The sequence below is a fragment of the Callorhinus ursinus genome, unplaced genomic scaffold, assembly GCF_003265705.2.
Source record: "Callorhinus ursinus isolate GAN/ISIS: 27379988/994484 unplaced genomic scaffold, GSC_fseal_2.0 scaffold48, whole genome shotgun sequence".
Classification (NCBI taxonomy): domain Eukaryota; kingdom Metazoa; phylum Chordata; class Mammalia; order Carnivora; family Otariidae; genus Callorhinus; species Callorhinus ursinus.
Genome location: NW_027397110.1, coordinates 7,547,818 through 7,566,655, shown reverse-complemented (window position 1 = coordinate 7,566,655; position 18,838 = coordinate 7,547,818). Strand labels below are relative to the sequence as shown.

At 42.4% G+C, this 18,838-nt stretch overlaps 1 protein-coding gene, 1 long non-coding RNA gene and 1 other non-coding gene across 6 annotated transcripts in view; 1 reads left to right on the top strand and 2 right to left on the bottom strand.

The window, feature by feature from the left end:
- The window catches only part of XPNPEP3 (X-prolyl aminopeptidase 3), a 74,145-nt gene extending 61,447 nt beyond the window's left edge, over positions 1 to 12,698 (top strand). For 2 of the 4 annotated variants that reach the window (XM_025882001.2, XM_073882733.1), the window contains 3 exons: positions 5,365 to 5,545; positions 6,609 to 6,729; positions 8,176 to 12,698. In XM_025882001.2, the coding sequence (XP_025737786.2) occupies positions 5,365 to 5,545; positions 6,609 to 6,729; positions 8,176 to 8,342 (469 nt within the window). In that variant the 3' untranslated portion in view covers positions 8,343 to 12,698. The remainder of the gene's footprint in view (positions 1 to 5,364; positions 5,546 to 6,608; positions 6,730 to 8,175) is intronic. The other 2 variants (XM_073882731.1, XM_073882734.1) reach the window with 1 other exon arrangement.
- Positions 326 to 15,689, bottom strand: LOC141370864 (uncharacterized). The gene is made up of 3 exons (XR_012375314.1): positions 15,512 to 15,689; positions 5,708 to 5,781; positions 326 to 986 (listed from the first exon to the last, which is right to left on the bottom strand). It is a non-coding gene; the product is annotated as an uncharacterized lncRNA (long non-coding RNA).
- Positions 15,690 to 17,205: 1,516 nt separating this feature from the next.
- Positions 17,206 to 17,315, bottom strand: LOC112831556 (U6 spliceosomal RNA). Its single transcript, XR_003210179.1, has one exon. It is a non-coding gene; the product is annotated as a U6 spliceosomal RNA (small nuclear RNA).
- Between the last annotated feature and the right edge of the window lie 1,523 nt (positions 17,316 to 18,838).

Sequence of the window (18,838 nt, the reverse complement as noted above, 5' to 3'; positions counted from 1 at the left end):
CAGAGTCATGAGTTCAAGCCCATGTTGGGTGTAGAGATTACTTAAATAAACAAGCAATGAAAATAAATAAATAAATACAAACAAAAGAGTAAGAGATCATTTTAATTCTTCTTCCTTGTGTCCTTGAGAACCAGGATGCATGGTATGGAAGAAAAAAAGTAAATGAAATATAGAGAGGTTACGTAAAAGCTCTGTAGTCTCAAATTTTAATTGAAATATCAGTATGAACTCAAATGATTTTTTTTCTTTATATGATTTTTCGCCTTACTTTTTCTTTCCACCGAGAAGGCTAGAAACTATGACCAACTTAGTAGCAATGAGTATCACCAGTGCCCTGATTATGATCTTGAAATAGAATTTTTCCCTAAAATAAATGAGAGCTTCTTGGAGAGTTGGCTGATTCCAGGTCTGGATCAAGAAATTTATAAAATGAAGCCTGGATCTTAGAATATCAGATAGCAGGGGCGCCTCGGTGGCTCAGTCATTGGGCATCTGCCTTCAGCTTGGGTCGTGATCCCAGGGTCCTGGAATCGAGCCCCGTGTCGGGCTCCCTGCTCTGCAGGAGACCTGCTTCTCCCTCTCCCACTGCCCCTGCTTGTGTTCCCTCTCTCACTGTCTCTCTCTCTGTCAAACAAATAAAATCTTTAAAGAAAAAAAAACAATACCAGATAACAAGGAAATGAGCAAAAACCAGTAGCGTCCTGTCAAAAAGACTCAGGAACTAACTTGAAGAGGTCCCACAGGTCAAAGATAGGAAACTTTGAGATTTGATAATGGTAATAACTTAAACCCATCAAATACATTCAAAACCATGAGTTCATAATTTTTTTATAATAGTAATTTTTAAAAAATTGTTCATCTTCAAAGGATGATGGGAATCAATTCATTATATTGAAAAGTGGTAAATAGGGGCGTCTGGATGGCTCAGTCGCTTGGGCATCTGCCTTCAGCTCAGGTCATGATCCCAGGGTCCCAGGATCGAGTCTCTGTCAAATAAATAAATAAAATCTTAAAAAAAAAAAGTCTGAAGAACAGAAATATATTGTAGAAGAATGAAGAAAACCTCAGAGACTTCTGAGACATTTTCAAGCAAATTAACATACATCTAATTGGAGACTCAGAAATTGAAGAGAGAACAGAGCAGAAAAAAACCTTTGAAGAAATAATAGCCCAAAACTTCCCAAGTGTGGTGAAAGACAACAACTTATAGACGTGAATGACATTGTGGTTTTTTTTTTTTAAAGATTTTATTTATTTGACAGAGAGAGAGAGACACAGCGAGAGAGGGAACACAAGCAGGGGGAGTGGGAGAGGGAGAAGCAGGCTTCCCGCGGAGCAGGGAGCCCGATGCGGGGCTCGATCCCAGGACCCTGGGACCATGACCTGAGCCGAAGGCAGACGCTTAATGACTGAGCCACCCAGGTGCCCCTGTGAATGACATTATTAACCACCTTAATTACATTGACATTTGTAGAACACTATACCCAACAACTGCAGAATACATAGTCTTTTCAAATACTTATGGAACATCACCAAAACCATTTGCTGGACCATAAAATGAGTCTTAATGAGTTTCAGAAGACTGAAGCTTATAAAATGTGTTCTCTGACTACAATGGAATTAAATTAGAATGTCATAATATGGGCGCCTGGGTGGCTCAGTTGGTTAAGCGACTGCCTTCGGCTCAGGTCATGATCCTGGAGTCCCGGGATCGAGTCCCGCATCGGGCTCCCTGCTCAGCGGGGAGTCTGCTTCACCCTCTGACCCTCTTCCTTCTCGTGCTTTCTATCTCTCATTCTCTCTCTCTCTCAAATATCTCTCCCAAATAAATAAATAAAATCTTTAAAAAAAAAAAAAAAAAGAATGTCATAATATGATATTTTTTGAATCTCCAAATATTTGGAAATTAGTGAATATATTGTAAATAACCAGTGGGTCAAAGAAGAAACCACAAGGGAAAGGGAAGAAACCACAAAGTACTTCAAATCAGTGATAATAAAAATACTATATATCAAAATGTGTCATATAGAGCTACAGCAGAAATTTATATGTGGCTTTAAATGCTTAAGTTAAAAGAAAGGTTTGAAATCAATAATGTAAACTTCCACCTTAGAAAGCTATTAAAAAGATGAGCAAATTAAACCCAGAGTAAGCAGGAGGAAGGAAACAAGATAAGACCAAAATATCAATGAAATAGGAAAAAGATAATGAGTAGAGAAAATTAACAAAGCCAAATGGTTGTTCCCTAAATAGATTAATAAAATTGATAAACTCCCTTACAAGATAAAAAAAGAGAAGACAAATTACCGTAATCAGGAATGAAAGAGGGTATATCACTATAAGTCTTCAGATATCAAAAGGATAATAAGGTAGGGGTGCCTGGGTGGCTCAGTAGGTTAAGCATCCAACTCTGGATCTCAGCTCAGGTCTTGATCTCAGGGTTGTGAGTTCAAGCCCCATCTTGGGCTCCACGCTGGGCTTGGAACCTACTTAAAAAATAAATAAAGGATAATAAGGTAATGTGAACAACTATAGGTAGTCCTTATTGTTAGTCACAGAGCAAATGCAAATTAAGCCTCTGCATATGCACTAGAATGGCTAAACTTAGAAAGACCAAGCATATCAAGTGTTGGCAATGATGCAGTGCAACTGGAACTCTCAGACATTGCTCGTGGTGACAGAAAATGCTACAGTTACTTTGGGAAAAAATTTGCTAGTTTCTTATAAAGTTAAATAAACACTGATTACTTGGCCTAACAAACCCACTTCTGGGTATTGATCAAAGAGAAATGAAAATGTGTCCACAAAAAGACTTGTACAAGAATACTCAGAACAGCTTTATTCATACCGTAGCCCAAAACTGGAAACAACCTAAATGTCCATCAACAGGAGACTGAATATACAAGTTGTGGTTTATTCATACATGGAATATCACTTAGCAATAAAAAGCAGCAAACTACTGATTGAACCAACACCATGATGGATCATACAGACATTGTACTCAGTGAAGAAAGCTTAACACAAAAGAGTATATATTGTATGATTCCATTTATACGTATGATTCCATTTATATTATAGAAAACTAAGGTGAAGGGTGCCTGGGTGGCTCAGATGGTTAGGCGTCTGCCTTCGGCTCAGGTCATGATCCCAGGGTCCTGGGATCGAGTCCCGCATCAGGCTCCCTTCTCAGCGGGGAGCCTGCTTCTCCCTCTGCTTCTCTCTCTCTCTCTCTCTCTCTGTCTCTCATGAATAAATAAATAAAATCTTAAAAAAAAGAAAACTAAGGTGAAAATAATCAAAACTCCTCTCATGCTCTCTCTCTCTCATTCTCTCTCTCCCAAATAAATAAATCTTTTAAAAAAATAAAAATATAAAATAATCAGAACAGCCTTTGCCTCTGGTTGTGGGAATACTGATTAGAATAACAGTGAGGAAACTTTCTGTGTCATGATGGGAATATGGATCTGGATCAGTCAGAGTTCTCCAGAGAAACAGAACCACTAGGATATATTATGTATGTGGGTATATGTGTAGGTAGGTTGGTCGATTGCTTTTTAAGGAATTGACTCGTGCAGTTGGGGCTGGCATGTCTGCATTTTGTGAGGTAGGCCAGCAGGCTAGAAACTCCAGCAAAAAATGGATGTTGCAGATGTGGGAATTCCTTCTCTATAGCAAGGCAGTTCTGGCATTTGAACTCATTTAGTGTAGGCTACCTTTGCTACCTTTTAGTGTGTGTTTCAGCCAACCAACCAAATAGACTGTTAGAGCCTTATTTGACCCTGGAGCTGCAACACTGAATCCAGAATCTCTGCTTAATGGACTTTTATTTATTTTTTTTTAAAGATTTTATTTATTTGAGAGAGGGAGCATGAACACAAGCCAGGGGGGAGGCAGAGGGAGAGGGAGAAGCAGGCTCCCCACCGAGCAGGGAGCCTGATGTGGGGCTTGATCCCAGAACCCTGGGATCATGACCTGAGCCGAAGGCAGCCGCTCAACTGACTGAGCCACCCAGGCGCCCCTCTGCTTAATGGACTTTTATCAATACATTCAGCCTTATCCAACTTTATGTTCCTTCCATCATTATCCTGCAGTGTTCATATACATTCCCACACATATTCCTAGATTTTTGTCTATGTAAAGAGGAAAAATCACATCGGTTTTTGTTTTGTTTTGTTTGTTTGGATTATAGTGCACCTCCTGGTGGGTCACACTTTATACCTAACCTTTTAGGGCCTGCTGAGAGTAGAATCTGATCACAGGTCTAGAACCATCTGCTAAGGCAACTCCCCCATGGGAGGTTCCTGTAGGTTCTCAGTCAAAATAGAGTGAATCTCCTTAGCTGGGGGTAGAAGGGCTGCTTCTACTGGCAAAGACTCAACCGAATTTAGGGCTCAATGTTCCCAACTTTATTGGGATCAGTACATCCATTTGTCAAAATTGTACAGCTCAGATTTCTGTACTTCAGTATATATAAAATTTACATGAAAAAAAAACTTAACTCTTTAGTAATACTGTGGTGGGTTGGAATATAGGTACATTTATAGATGACACAAATATAACAGTGTTGCTAATGGCTGAACCTGGAGATGGATATGAAGGTGTTCATTATTCAATTATATTGTTATTTTAACCATTCTTATTAGGGGACATTTAGAGTGTGTCATAATTATAAAAAAAACCTGAATGTTTTTATATATTCAGCTTTTTTTTATTTCAAATATTTTCTTAGGATGGAATCTTAGAGCAGAATTACAAGCTCAAATTTTATGAGTATCGTTATTAAGGCCCTTCATTTAATTGGCTATACTAATTTGCACTGCCATCAACAGTGTAGAAAATCCATATCATATACTATGCCAGCTTAATAGTTTCTCATTTTTCCCCATGACTGCTAAAGAAATTATTATTCTAAGGACACCTAAAAACTACATGTTACTAGTAGCCAAAGTATCTACTAGTTTATCTCATGACATCTGCTTTACCTACAAGAAGTGGATCACTTTGTTTTGGTTTGTTGTTTTGTTTGTTTGTTTATGGTAAAAAAAAAAAAAATGGACCAAGGGTGAGCTTGATCTGGCCCTCCCATTGCTGGGAGCGTGCATCTGCTAGCCTCACCTCATGTATAGCTGCTGATCATTTGAAAGATAGACTATTGCTGCCCCAGCTTTAAGAGTTATTGCTCTTCTTGTTGAGTGTTGAGGGCACAGTTAAGGTCCTGTCAGTACTGATATACTGGTACTGATGAAGTAATCAACAATGCCCCATCATCAGCACCTTGGGAGTTTTCCTAATCAAATTTAGAAGCAAACTTCCTGCAATATCAGATTATTCCAAATGTGAGTTATTTGGTTTTCCTGTCCCCAGGTTCACAGCACCTCAGGCAGAACTCTATGAAGCTGTTCTAGAGATACAGAGAGACTGTCTGACCCTCTGCTCCCCTGGGACAAGCTTGGAGAACATCTACAGCTTGATGCTGACACTGATTGCACAGAAGCTTAAGGAGTTAGGGATCGTGAAGAACATTAAGGGAAATAATGCCTTCAAGGTACTGCCCCTCTTTTGACACTGGCTCTCAAAAACACCTGATGTGCTGCTGGGTTTTTATCCTATGGAAAACTAATTAAATTTAGAAATGGTCTTTGTGATCTTCGTCTACGAGAGGGATTTAGAGTGAACATGGATTAAAACAAAAGGAGTCAGTACTTACTTCTCCCAGAAGATGGCAGCACATTCTAGTTCGTTGCATCCTGTGTAAGTAGCTCAAGCTGCAGAAAATGAAGTCTGGTGCAGACAGGGTGGAAATGGACACAAAAAAAGGAGAAGAGGTTAACTCTCAATCCCTTTGTGGCGATTTTGAAAAGATAGAAGTCGTGGGGGAGGGTGTTTGTTGCTTCAGTGACATTGGTGAGATGAACCGTATCCCCAAGGGCCATGTCTTTAGTGAATTTCATCTACATCCAAAATGTAATGATGTTCAGTAAGAATGTAAAACCTTAGCTTTAAATTAAGATGCCAGGTGGCCACGCCAAACAGACCATTAAGGCATCTCATCTCCAAGTTTAGGCTTCCAGGGTTTCTTTTATCAGTAGGAAAGACATTATAAATTCCTCCTGCTGAAGCCAACAAATCTAATTAACGGATAGGAATAGCCAAGCCGGTAAATGCCTAATAATTATTGTGTTAATTTTGATGTTCTGTGCCTACTCCACAAGTTGCCGTGAGATACTCAGGATCTCTAGAGCCGGCTTTCTGAGAAGGACTTGTGAACGCTGAAAAGAGAACTATTCTAACATAATCATCCTCCCTCCCCCAAGAAAAGAGGTTTTCATTTGCCGTAGTCATTACTGGGGTTACCCAAGTCAGCATGTATGTAGTATATTAAGTAATGGGAAAGGAAATGTGGATTAGTTCAAAGGCCATCAGTAGAATTGCATTCAAGAGGTAGCAGTTTATCAAGTCTCTTGAGCATTAGCCCGAGGGTAGGTTAAACTGCAAAATGGCAGAAACGTGGGGGAAGTATTAACACATATCTCACTGACTTATGCATGCTCAGCTTTCCCCTTAAGGCGTCATTGCGCTAATAACACTGTGGTGATTACCTTTTCCAGGCTGCTCGAAAATACTGCCCTCATCATGTTGGCCATTACCTCGGGATGGATGTCCATGACACTCCAGACATACCCCGTTCCCTCCCTCTACAGCCTGGTATGGTAATCACGGTGGAGCCAGGTAAGGGCAGGTGCTAGCAGCCTGTGATCCCTTGGGGCACATAATAGTAGCGGATAGAAAGGTAAATGTTGTTTATTTTTACCTGAACCAACATAGTTAAATTAGGAGAGACAGGAAAATGGATTTCTTCAGTGTAGATGGGAACTTTATTTTAGATTTTTTTCTTGATCTTTCTTATTTAACGTCACACAATTTGTTTAATTTGACTTCTCCAATAAACAATAAAGATGGGGAATACTTTTTATAAGTAAATATTAAGAAATAAATCTTTTTTTATACCCTGCCTTTGCCAGGGCCAACTTATACTAGTCTCCTGTGCAGTGGTGGGCTGCTCACACCTCTGAGGCCCAGGTGCTTCCCTGCAGAAAGCTACTCAGACTCACCATGTTCCACTCTGCAAACTGCATTGAACTGTCCACATTATTCTCCTTCGGATCTAAGTCCTTTTTCCTGAGCTTCAGAGAAAGCTGGTGATCTAATGGCTGCCCAGCTTGATGATCCTGGGCAGTGGGCAGAATTCAGCAGAGAAGTGGTGGTCACAGTGGAGTGTAAGGATTGACGTTAAAAGAATAATTTTTAAATACTCTGTTTTTGTCACGAAAATGGATTTCAGCTGTTGATTTCAAGTGTTTTCCTCTCTAAATTATAGAAATTATAGCTGGGACCTGACTTTGTTATACTACCCAGGCCTACATTGCTATCTGTGGCCTTATGTACTATTCATTCCAGTCTGGTTGGTGCATGGGTGCTTCCTTAGGCTTTGGCTACATATTCCTTTGCTGATCTTTTTCTTTTTATCAGAGGGCAGCATCTGTGCGGATAATGGAGGAAGTTTCCAGTTTCTTAAATATGAAAAGACATGTTCTTGTCTGACTTTGTGATTAGAAAGGGTACCTTGGGCTCTTAGAATTTTCCAGATGTTCCTTAAAGTCTTCCTATTTCTTATTCTGCATCGTGTGCATCAGTTATATTTATGGCTTCTTTGAGTATCTCTACAGCTTGTTGTTCAGGCTAAGTGGGTTTTTTCAATATATTTTAAAATACTTTATATCCCTGTTTTAGCAGTTCCCTTTTCCCAAGGGATGATTAGGCAGAGAAAGAATGCATTTATATAATCTACTGGTTCCCAGCATATGTTGACATACTCATAAGTAACTTTAGTGGCCTGCTTAAACCACCAGAATATGACAGAATCATGATAGAGCCTATAGTCTGGTATACCAAACAACTACAGCAGTAGTTCTAGCAGCCAACATTTATTGACCATTACGTGGCACACACTTTTACATATATGTACTATCCCACTTAATATCCACAGTTCTAGGTAGATACTCTTAGGATCGCAATTTTACAGATCATTTGTAGCACAGAGAGGTTAGCTTGCTTGTCCCAAATCATCCAGTTACTGCCACTTAGGAAAAGCACATTCTTTTTTCTACTTTTCAGGCATTTATATTCCAGAGGACGACAGAGATGCCCCAGAGAAGTTTCGTGGTCTTGGTGTACGAATTGAAGATGATGTAGTGGTGACTCAGGATTTACCTCTCATCCTTTCTGCAGATTGCCCCAAAGAGATGAATGACATCGAACAGATATGCAACAGGGCCTCTTGACCCTCGTTGCAGCCCGCATGCCTCTCAGGTTTAGAGGGGGTATACGTCCGCATCTGTGCACGTGTGCCGACTGCGCATCTGTGCGTGTATGCTTCTACACATGTTCCATTTGGGAGTGTGGCAACTGTATGAATGTATGAAATTGTGTATGTGATCTTTATTTAAGTAGCTAAAAATCTGGAAAATTGAATTGTTGAACAGTATGTTACTACAACTTTAGTAACATTAACTCTGTACAATTAATGACCAAGGCAGGTTTAATTTTTAAATGTACAGAAAGATCTTGATTATATATGTCCATGCATTCCAGTTAACACAATTAAACATACAGAAAATTTTCTCTTTCTCTCCAACTCTTTCTCTTTCTACACTTTTGCTGAGATCTACTTAATATCATAAGCTGTTTATGATGCTTATATTTTGAGCTAACCACCAGTGTCTCTGCCTATACTAAAAGCCACCTGTCAGTGACTGTGGGTGGCCAATACACATCTTCCATAACTCCTATCCATCTCTTCCAGACCCTGTATGTCTACTGGAACCATATGAGCCCTTGTGGGCACTGGTGTCCTACAATCCCACCATTCAGCTCCAATCCAGATTCTAGCAACACTAACTATTAAACAAAACAGTTTTGAGTTTTTCTTGCTATTTGGTTGCTTGTGGCCTGGAAAGTGTTTAGTGCTTGATGAAGGAAGAAGTGGAAGAGAAAGAAAAGCATATATGTATCTGCTATAGATCTACACCTCTGTCTGTTCTCAATCTGAAGAAGATTCCTTTTCCAGGTATCCATGCTTTCTTTGTAGATTCTTAGTGCACTGACCCTCATAGCACACCCTTGAAGCTGCTGCCCTGGCCAAGGGTAGATCCTCTCCTTACCCTGTTGACGTCAGAGGAACGGCACCCAGGTTTCAGAGAGATGCTCCTGTTATCATTCTACAGTGTGTCTAGTGCAATATATGGAACTCACCCAGTACCTGTAAACATCCTATGATCCTTTTATTTCTCTGATATTAGCACTGGAAGGGCAGTAGTAAGGAGTCATATTTCCCCTCAACACAGCATTGGCTGCATTCATACAAGAACTCACTTTGCAGAGTGAACGGGGCTAGATTATTGCAGATGGTTTATTCAGGAGCTTCTGTCATAGAACTACTGTGTTCGCCTCCTTTAAACCTGGATATGGGCCCAGGATGTACAAAACATGCTGATTGTTAGAGCATAAATCTGAGGGATTTTAAGAAAGAAACGAGCTGGGGGATTAACACTCCCTGCAGTGCTAGAGGTTTGCCCATCTTACCAGGAAAACCCAAGGTACAGAGCCAAAAGCAGACAAGCAGCAACTTCATCAGGAGACAAAGATAATGGTATAAAGCAGAGTGATACACACGCTGTCCTGCCAGGACTCACCCTCGAGTGCTCTGGCTTTGCTCAGCAGCTGTGGGAGTGGGTGGCCACACAGGTGGTGTCTTATCCCTGGGCCTGTCCAACCCCCCTCCCTCCAACTTCTCAGTCCCATGCTACTTTCTAAAAGAAGGGGACTGAAAATCCGTAACTCTAGTTTCTCACCCTTTGGGCTTCTGTGGCCCCAACAACCCTTTCCTTGGATTGAGTGCCCTTAGTTCATCTACAATCCTGAAAAAGAAATTTCCTTTTCCTTCTGTAAATCTTTTTTTTGTGGTCTTCAACTTTCTAGCTAAAATTCTAGGTGGCTTTTATGTATAGCAGCACACCTGGACACGAAACAGACTTCTGCTTAGATTCTAGTCAAGTTCTGCAGATGTGAGTCCTGCTTAGAATGGCTGTGGCAGAATTCTTCTGGTGACTTTTAATGCCTGAGCCAAGTACATTGTTCTTTGAGTCCCGGATTAACCTCAGTAGCTAAGCATTGCCTCAGACTATCAGAACCATCAAGAGATGGATTGCATAGTGTTTCAGGGCTGTCTGACATGTTCAGGATTTGTTGAGCAGATAGTGGTGCACAGGGCAAAAATCTTGTTCATTCTTAGCCATACCACAGACAAGCCCCGCATTTCCTCCATGTCTAACTATAATACTTTATATATGCACCAGGCTCTCCTAATGGAAACCTTACTCTTCAGAAGTCCTTCAGACGTTACACTGGGATTTTTCTCCCTCAGGTGGAGAGAGATGGTTGGGTCATTAATGATGCCATGTAAACGAAGGAAGCATAGCTCAATAGCCTCTGCTGCTTACTTTTGTGTGTTTATATCAGAAATCTGTGTTTTTCCTCATAATCAGGAAACAGACTGTTGTGTTTATTTGAAACGCAGTAGTAGCAATTGCTGGAGTAGAAACCCCTCTCTTCCCACATCCATAATATCCAAGCTAGGAAGGTACTTCTCATGGTGACTGAAAGTTCTCTCTGGGTCTTCTTTCAAAACACCCTTATTTTTTCACTGTCTTTGTAAGGTCAGAAGGGGAAAGCTCCTACCACAGACATTATATCTTAATTTGAGATTAAGATCCATAAAATAAGAAAATCCCATGAAGTTTAAGAAAATCCCGTGAAGACAATGTAACTCATTAAAATAGAAAAATTGGACTGTGTTATATTTTTCAAAGCTGACATAACCAACATCCTCTTTAGCTTTCTCAATAATAGAAAGATTACAGATCTGATGCAGGAGGGCTGCCTCCTCCTGTATCTGTGTCAGAGATCATAAGGACAGCACAGGGACTGCCCTGCCAGGCCAGCTGTGACCTCAGAGTCCTTTGTAACACTGTGTTTCCGGTAACTGCTACCAATAAAACAAAATTGGGATTTGCGTTAGACCCTGTCCGCCATCCCTCAGCTGGCATATGAGCAATAATAGAGCTCATTTGTGTGTGTGTGTGTGTGTGTGTGTGTGTGTGTGTGTGTGTGTGTTAGAAACCAAGTGAGGGCCCAGGATGGGGGCAGCATAAAGGACTGCTTGCAAGAGATTTTTATGGTGTGGTTAATTTTTTTTTAATTTTAGTTTCCCAAGGTGGGATCTGTAACCTAAAACTTAAGCTGATAGTGTTAGGTTTTAATCCTGGGAAAATATAATTCAAGCCAAAGTGTTTAATTTTCCTAATATAATGAGAAGGTGATACATCATTAAATGCTGACATTTAATTAGAGCAGAAGCCCATTGTCACAAAGTACATGCATCTTCCTGGCTGCTCTTCTTACTTCTGCCTGTGTGTCACTGAGGAACTTGAGGCTCAGATCCCCACTGAAATCAAGGCCTCCTGGGGTATATGCTTCATGAGGATCTGAGGGAACTGCAGTCTTTGTTAGCATTTATTAATGCTTTGTATGACTTTTGTGCAATTATATAAGTTCAGTTTGGACAAAACGCTGTTACTTTTTAAGGCTCTATCCACTGAAAATAGGTATGTCATTCCCCAACAAGGGAAAAGCATTTATTACTATCATTTTAAAAATAAACTGTAAAACAATAGAAAAGTATGTGGGGTGTGTGTGTGTTATTTTCAAATCTAGACTTTACAGCTTTAAATGTGAGAACATTTTGTTCTACAAAATATTTTTTATAGAGGGGCGCCTGCCTGGCTCAGCCAGAACAGCATGTGACCCTTGGTCTCGGGGTTGTGAATTCGAGCACCACATTAGGGGTAGAGATTACTTCAATAAACAAATCTTTAAAAATATATATTTTAGGGGCACCTGGGTGACTCGGTTAAGCATCTGCCTTCGGCTCAGATCATGATCTCAGGGTCCTGGGATCGAGTCCTACACTGGGCTCTCTGCTCAGCGGGGAGTCTGCTTCTGCCTCTCACTCTCCCTCTATGCTCTCCCTCTCTCTATCAAATAAATAAATGAAATCTTTAAAAAAATAAAATATACGTATATTTTATACGGAGTATTAACTGCTGTCACAAAATCATGATTCAAACTTAAGATGATCTTATCAGTCATAGAGGGGAAAAAAATGAATGAATTAGATCTGGCCCATTAAAAGATTGGCTCAAGGGTCTAATGTATAACATGGTGACTATAGTTGGTAATACTCTGTTGTATGATAGAAATTTGCTAAGAGAGTAGAACTTTAAATGTTCTCACCAAAAAAAAGCAGGGGGAGATAAATATATGAGTTGATAGATGTGTTAATTAAATAGATGGTGGGACACCCTTTCACAATGTATATCAAATCATCATCATGTACATTTTAAGTATCTTACATTTTGGTTAATTACACCTCAAGAAAGCTAGGGGGAGGGGCACCTGGAGGCTCAATTAGTTAACTGTCTACTTCGCTTAAGTGTCTGACTTCGGCTCAGGTCATGATCTGAGTCCTGGGATCAAGCCCCACATGGGGCTCCCGCCTGAGTGGGGAGTCTGCTTGTCCTTCTTCCTTTGCCCTTTCCCCCGCTCATGTTCTCTCTCTCCTAAATAATAAATAAATAAATAAATAAATAAATAAATAAATAAAATCTTAAAAAAAGCAAGCAAGCTAGGGGGAGAAGGTTGACTCCACAAAACTGACCCACAGGTCTCCAGACAGCCCCTGTACCACTCAAGACTGTGAACTCTGGCCATGAACATTTTATGAAGGATGAATTTTGTAGGGAAGTAGGATCAATTTGCAAAATTATAAATCTGTGAACTTTCTCAGTGAGCCATATACACAGCCATGAGTGTAGCCATTTCTTCCTAATAGGAATCCTCATTAAAATCAGGCTTTCTGGGGCACCTGGCTGGCTCAGTTGGTAGAGCATGTGACTCTTGATCTCAGGGTTGTAAGTTCGAATCCCACGTTGGGTGTTGAGATTACTTAAAAATTAAATCTTTTGGGGTGCCTGGGTGGCTCAGTCGTTAAGCTTCCGCCTTTGGCTCAGGTCATGATCCCGGGGTCCTGGGATCGAGCACCACATAAGGCTCCCCGCTCGGTGGGGAGCCTGCTTCTCCCTCTCCCACTCCCCCTGCTTGTGTTCCCTCTCTTGCTGTAACTCTCCCTGTCAAATAAATAAATAAAATGTTTTTAAAAAATTAAATCTTTTAAAAAATAATAAAATCTTTTTTTAAGATGTTACTTATTTGAGAGAGAGAGAGAGCACAAGCAAAGGGGAGGGGCAGAGGGAGAAGGAGAAGCAGACTCCCCACTGAGCCTGACGCAGGGCTCCATCCCAGGACCCCGAGCTCATGACCTGAGCTGAAGGCAGACACTTCAGCTGAGCCATCCAAGCGCCCCTAAAATTAAAACCTTTAAGTAAAATCTGAGGCTTTCTCTAAGGTGTGCCTTCCAACATTTTTCACATCCTGGCACACATAAAAAGATATTTTTTGTATGGCACAATGGAATAAATTTGAGAGGACTTCGGAATGTATACATAAGACTTAGAGAAAAAAATTCACTCCATATCCTTTATATAATTGTGATAAGAAAAATAACATGTACTAAGTTTTATAGAAACTTTTAAATTTGTGTAACACTTCCAAGAAATGATTTTCAGAATGTCAAAAGACAGCCTACTTGTGGGAACATGACTTTTTTTTTCATAATAGGCTGAAACCCTATACACAATTCCTAATCCAGACTTTTTAGCGGTAACATCTTCACATTCTTCATAATCACCATCTACAAATTTATTTGTACAAAGAGGTGACAAAAAACTTGAAACCGGGGCGCCTGGGTGGCTCAGTTGCTTAAGCGACTGCCTTCGGCTCAGGTCATGATCCTGGAGTCCTGGGATCAAGTCCCATGTCGGGCTCCCCGCTCTGCGGGGAGTCTGCTTCTCCCTCCGACCCTCTTCCCTCTCGTGCTGTCTATCTCTCATTCTCTCTCTCTCAAATAAATAAATAAAAATCTTTAAAAAAAAAAAAAAAACTTGAAACCATTGTTATAATCATTTAAAATTTTACGATTCAACTGATGAATGGATAAAAAAGATGCAATATATTCATATGTGAAATATTATGCAGCCATAAAAAGGAATGGAGCACTGACACCTGCTACAACACAGATGAATCTTGAAAAGTGTGCCAAGTGAAAGAAGCCAGACTCAAAGGCACATAACATAGGACTCCATTTATATAAAATGTCCAGAATAGACAAATCCATGGAGAGAGAAAGTAGTAGTTACAAGGGCCTGAGGGTAGGAAGGAAGTAGAGACTGACTGCTAGCAGAGTTTCGTTTTTAGGTGATGAAAATATTCCAGATAGAAGGTGGTGGCAGCTGCACAACTGTGACCCTACTAAAAAACCCTGAGTTGTACATTCTTAAAGGGAATCTTACGGTATTTGGATTAAATCTCAATAATTTACGACTGAGGGGCGGCTGGGTGGCTCAGTCGTTAAGCGTCTGCCTTCGGCTCAGGTCATGGTCCCAGGGTCCTGGGATCGAGCCCCACGTCAGGCTCCCTGCTCGGTGGGAAGCCTGCTTCTCCCTCTCCCACTCCCCCTGCTTGTGTTCCCTCTCTGTCTTTCTGTGTCAAATAAATGAATAAAATCTTTTAAAAAAATAATAATTTACGACTGAAATTAAATTTAAAGAATCTAACTCCTTTCATTGACAAATGTGAAATTTCTTATAATGTGGATTTTTAATCAAAGTAAAATCACATCAAATATTTCAAGATGATGAAGCTATAACTCACAGAATGTGAACATGCATTTTTAGAACAGTCACCCTGCCCCTAGCTTTGACCACAAAGGTCAGAAGTATTCCACATACATGAAGCAGAAAGCCAGGCTGTCTTGAGCTACACCTGCCGGGAGCCCTGGCCTACTCTTCAGCCCCCATGATCCGCATGGCTAGCAGCACCTCACGTCCCTGAAACACCAGAGGGCTCCAGCAACGCCATGGCTTCTTGTCTTTGATGAGCAACAGAACGCTCAGCAGCTGCTGCCAGAGTGGGTGACCAGGTGGGGGTCGATCCCAGGACTCAGATCATGACCTGAGCCCAAGTTAGACACAAGCGAAGCAGACAGTTAACCGATTGAGCCATCCAGGTGCCCCTCCCCCTCCTTGGCCATATTTCAGGCAGTCCAGGACTCCTGGTGGTAAGGTGACAGATAAGGGAGCTCTGGCTGCTCCAAGTTCCATCCACCTGGCCATCCCGAAGACAGTGGGGATCAGTATCTCCCCACACACTGATTTCAAGGCACACCACTCAGGGTATTTAATTGTAAAATCTAGAATTATACTGACCCGGAGCTTACCTTGGACATAAGAATTTGTGGCACTATGTAAATATTGATCCAGCTTTCCACCAGTTTGTAAAGCCTAGTCGTTCTGGATGCTTGTCACTAAATGCTGTCTTCCTTTTCCTAGGAAAGTTGAGACTGGGAAGCCCGCAGTGATACATCAGAAATGTTTTTAAAATAAACATCTTGAGAGGCGCCTGGGTGGCTCAGTCGTTAAGCATCTGACTTCGGCTCAGGGTCCTGGGATCGAGCCCCACATCGGGCTCCCTGCTCCGCGGGAAGCCTGCTTCTCCCTTTCCCACTCCCCCTGCTGGTGTTCCCTCTCTCACTGTATCTCTCTCTGTCAAATAAATAAAATCTTTAATTAATAAATAAAGAAATAAAATAATCATCTTGAAAATGTTATTCAGTATTTCGATGCTTAGTATTTGGCTATGCCATCTACATGTACACAGATTAAAGTCTCTAAAAGGGGCACCTGGCTGGCTCAGTCAATAGAGCATGTGACTCTTGATCTCAGAATGGTGAGTTTGAGCCCCACATTGGATGCACAGTTTACTTAAAATAAGTAAATAAAAATAAAAAATAAATCTCTAATAAACTATAGCCAACCCCTGCACTAATTATATTCTGGGCGGTGGACTTTACATTATGTGTGATTGATTCTACTCTACAATAGGAATCACTACACAGAATAAATTGTACTTGACATTGCATAAAACACAACAGGCATACAGTCCACCTGCAGAAGCCTGAAAGAGTATGCTCTTGACAAAAATGTTAAGAATACTGTGGTTCCTCAAAAAATTAAACAGAGTTACTATTTGTTCCAGCAATTCCACTTCTGAGTATGTACTCAACATTGAAAGCAGGGGCGCTTGGGTGGCTCAGTCGTTAATTGTCTGCCTTTGGCTGAGGTCATGAGCCCTGGGTCCTGGGATCAAGCCCCGCAACCTGCTCCGCAGGAAGCCTGTTTCTCCCTTTCCCATCACCCCCTGCTTGTGTTCCCTCTCTTGCTGTCTCTGTCTGTGGAAGGAAGGAAGGAAGAATTGAAAGCAGGAACTCAAACAATATTTGTATCACGTTCATAGCATTATTCACAATAGCCAAATGATGGAAACAACCCAAATGTCCATCAGTAGATGAATGAATAAACAAAATGTGATATATACATACAATGGGATGCTATTCAACTTTTAAAAAATGTAACTGATACATGCCACAATATGGATGAACCTGTAAAACACTGTGCTAAGTGAAATAAGCCAGATTTTAAAAGGACCAATATTGGGGCGCCTGGCTGGCTCAGTCGGTGGAACATAAGACACTTGATCTGAGGGTTGTGAGTTCGAGCCCCACGTTGGGTGTAAGATTACTTTAAAAAAATAAAATCTTCAAAAAAAAAGGACCTGTATTAATTCCACTTATATGCACTACCCTAGAGTAGTCAAATTCATAGACAGAAGGATGGTTGCCAGGGTCTTGGGGGAGGGGGAAATGGGAAGTTACTGTCTAATGGGGACAGAATCTGGTCAGGGAAGATGACAAAGTTCTGGAGACAGAATACACTTAAAGTCACTGAACGGTACACTTTAAAGATGTTTGAAATGGTAAACTGTACATTTAGCACAATGAAATTTTAACTAGAAAAAGAACTACATTAGCATGTGGGCAAGGGGAAGACGGGAACTAAAGGCAGACTGAGTATTTAAGTAATTAAATGCTTCACGAATTTGTGTGTCAGCCTTGTGCACGGGCCATGCCAATCTTCTCTGTATCATTCCCATTTTAGTATACGTGCCGCTGAAAGGAGGAGCACTATTTAAGTAATTAAAATAAGAATTAATAAAATGCTCAATCAGTATCACCCGGTAACAGGAGTTTGTAATCTCTTGGTCTGTGCCATAGTCAGACTAGTCTGAGGTGTCATGTGTATTCTGAGGTACCTATTTTTATAAAAAACATCTACCCAGGTGAGAGTTACCAGGAAAGAGCGTCATAAAAAGTGGTTGAAAGAGGGGCGACTGGGTGGCTCAGTTGGTTAAGCGACTGCCTTCGGCTCAGGTCATGGTCCTGGAGTCCCCGGATCGAGTCCCGTATGGGCTCCCTGCTCCCGCCTCTCCCTCTGACCCTCCCCCGTCTCACGCTCTATCTCATTCTCTCTCTCAAATAAATAAATAAAATCTAAAAAAAAAAAAAAAAAGTGGCTGAAAGAGCAGGGCTGTTTTGGGTGGAGAAGACAAAGGTCCGGGGAACACGACGGCCAGCTCCCCCTATCCAGAAGCCGTCCCGTAGAACATACTTTATGCTGCTCCATTACGCGGAACCCGAACTGGTGGCTGGAAGCGTTCTCATAAAATCGGAATTTTAGAGGTGAAAAGGCCGCTGGTGACTTTGTCCAAGCCCCTTACAGCTGGAGCCACTCGCCTCGGACCACACAGCCCGTGAGGGCGGTCGGGTTTCCAAAGAGGGGGAAGCCTAGCGCCCGGAGCCGGTGCTTTTCTGGGCGGCGAGCTGATTCCCACAGCGCACCGCAAACCATTTCCACTGTGTTCAGCGTTTCAGTGCCCTCCCCTCCTCAGAATTAGCTCACTAAGTTCCCCTCCATTCTCCGGGCAAGTATCCCCTCGGGGGATACTTCACCCGCTCCCGCCGCCCCGGTGCCCTCCGCCTCCTCCGCGACTCCAGGCCGCCGGCGTGCTCCCGCCTCTTCCCCGCCGCGCCCCCCTCGACCTCTCGGGACCGCGCTCCTCCGCTCCCCTTCCGTCGCCGCACGTCGGGAGTCAGTCAGTCAGAGGATCCGCGCTACGGAGCTAGTAACGGCCGCTCTGAGGGCGTCCGGGCTGACGAAAGACGTGATCCTACGGAGCCTCGCAAGCCCGAGGCACATATTTGTCCGTCAGAAGGCGGGCAGGAGAGCAGAAGTCACTCTCAGGATTCCAAACAGAACGTGCAGGATCAGGAACGGGTCTCCCCGGAGCTGAAAGAGCCGGAGCGTGGGCTCTGAGGCGTCCTAAAGACCCGCCACGGCGGCGAAGCCTCGGCCAGCCCCTCTCACCTCCCCGAGCTCGGGCCCGCTCACAAGCTGCGCCGCCCGAGGCCCGCCTGCTGGCGGGAGGCGACGGCACACCCTGCCCTGGGTGCCGAAGGGAGAGGGAGGAAATACCCGCACTCCCGTCTCTCCACCCCCACCCCTCCCCTGCCCCTCTTCCCTCCTCCGCACCTCCCCCCCTCCACGCCCCTCCACTCCCCTTCTCCTCCTCTCCCTTCCCCTTCCCCCTCCGCATCTCTCCTCTCCCTCCTCCCCCCCACCTTCCCTTCCCTTTCCCCTTCCCTTTCCCC